This window comes from Trichinella spiralis (assembly GCF_000181795.1).
Source record: "Trichinella spiralis strain ISS 195 chromosome Unknown Scfld468, whole genome shotgun sequence".
Classification (NCBI taxonomy): Eukaryota; Metazoa; Nematoda; class Enoplea; order Trichinellida; family Trichinellidae; genus Trichinella; species Trichinella spiralis.
The window spans coordinates 8,836-10,338 of NW_003527407.1; the positions used below are offsets into that span (position 1 = coordinate 8,836).

The following is a 1,503-nucleotide window of genomic DNA, read 5'->3' on the forward strand; positions in this document are numbered from 1 at the left end:
ACTATTGACTTCGAGGAATGAAAAATTTTTAATTTGGCAACTTATTAATAAGATATCTTATTGAACAATTAATTATTTCTTTGTTTATAAAATTATTTCAACAAACTAGCGAAGCAGTAACATTAGGACACTGATGTGTGTGTGTGTGTGTTTGAAAGATATTTTTTTATTCGTATTATATGCATATATTTGTGTATTTATTTATTAATAAACATGCGTGTTCAATGTACTTTTGAATGAGCGGCGAAATTTTTGCATTTTTTATCCTACTGTGAATATCAGTTGTGCAATATTTTGTGACATATTTTTCTCATCAATATGACTAGTAAAGATCAGAAGTGGTGGTTACATTGAAAAGTTGACTTGGGAAAAATGCAGTTTTTCTATTTATCTTGTCACACTACACAGATTATCCCATTTTATTTGTCTGTTTCTTCTCTGAAACTGTTATTCACGTACTGGGTCGTGATCTTCTAACTGTTTTTATGAATTGCAATTGTGAAAGCGATTTTTCTGCTTTAGTAGCTTTAGTTGAATTTTTTGATAACAAAAAATCACTATTTTAGTTAAGGGTTTTTATTGAAATATTTATTTTTAATTTGATTTTATAAACATAAACTCTTAAGATAGATAATTATAATAATAATGATGATCATAAATATATAATGTTAATGTTAATGTTAATGTGTGGAAATTTTTGTTATTTTTTAACCGACGCCACGCTGGCGAAGGATCCGAAAGCGGATGCGAATGAGCCAAACGTCGATGCGCGTGCTGAACTCATTGCTGACATCGTTTCTTCACCCAATTTCTTTGCTTTGCGTCTCTACAACAGAAGAAACGAAATTCAAAATCATGCCAATTTATACTCTATATTATATGCACACGGCTGCTATTGATAATCAAGTTAAATAAATGAAATACTTCAAATATTCAAATAAGTGAACATTAAAAACTAATTTCTCATACTTTATATTATATTGTATATAATAGAAAAGTTATTTAAAAAGCTTTCTTTAATTTTAGTACCTATGTGTGCGTAATCTCATAAACGGGTTTTCAACTTTTCTTACAATTAGTTATAAAATCAATACTGCTTACCCTGTAATAAATAACTGCGCAGCAGATGATGATTATGATAAAACATACGGTTGGTATAATTGCAGCTAGTTTTCATTTTATCACTCTCATTTACCGGATTAGTAATTACTGATTTATCTAAAAAAAAATTAATTTAATGATTCATCATTTTACGTGAAATTATATGGAAAATTGGGACAAAATTTGCAAAACTCGTTTCACTCGTTTTAGAAAATGAAAACTATTTGTGAACAGTGTCAGAAAAAGTCATACATACTTCCTGCAGTATGGTAGCAAGTAATCTTCTTCACACTCCTCTACAGCCCGCTTTCATCAAATTTCTCTGTCCTCAGGTTTTGGCACAATTCCCAATCTTTCCCATCGTACAGACCAATAATGCGTGGAACGTTTGGCCACTTTTGC

General features: G+C 29.9%; 1 protein-coding gene across 1 annotated transcript; it reads right to left on the reverse strand.

Moving 5' to 3' along the window:
- Positions 1–1,101: 1,101 nt before the first annotated feature.
- On the reverse strand, positions 1,102–1,218 carry Tsp_12766a (conserved hypothetical protein; the record flags this gene model as incomplete). Its single annotated transcript, XM_003370830.1, has 1 exon — positions 1,102–1,218. A coding segment is annotated over one exon (117 nt), but the record flags the coding sequence as incomplete, so codon positions are not given.
- Between the last annotated feature and the right edge of the window lie 285 nt (positions 1,219–1,503).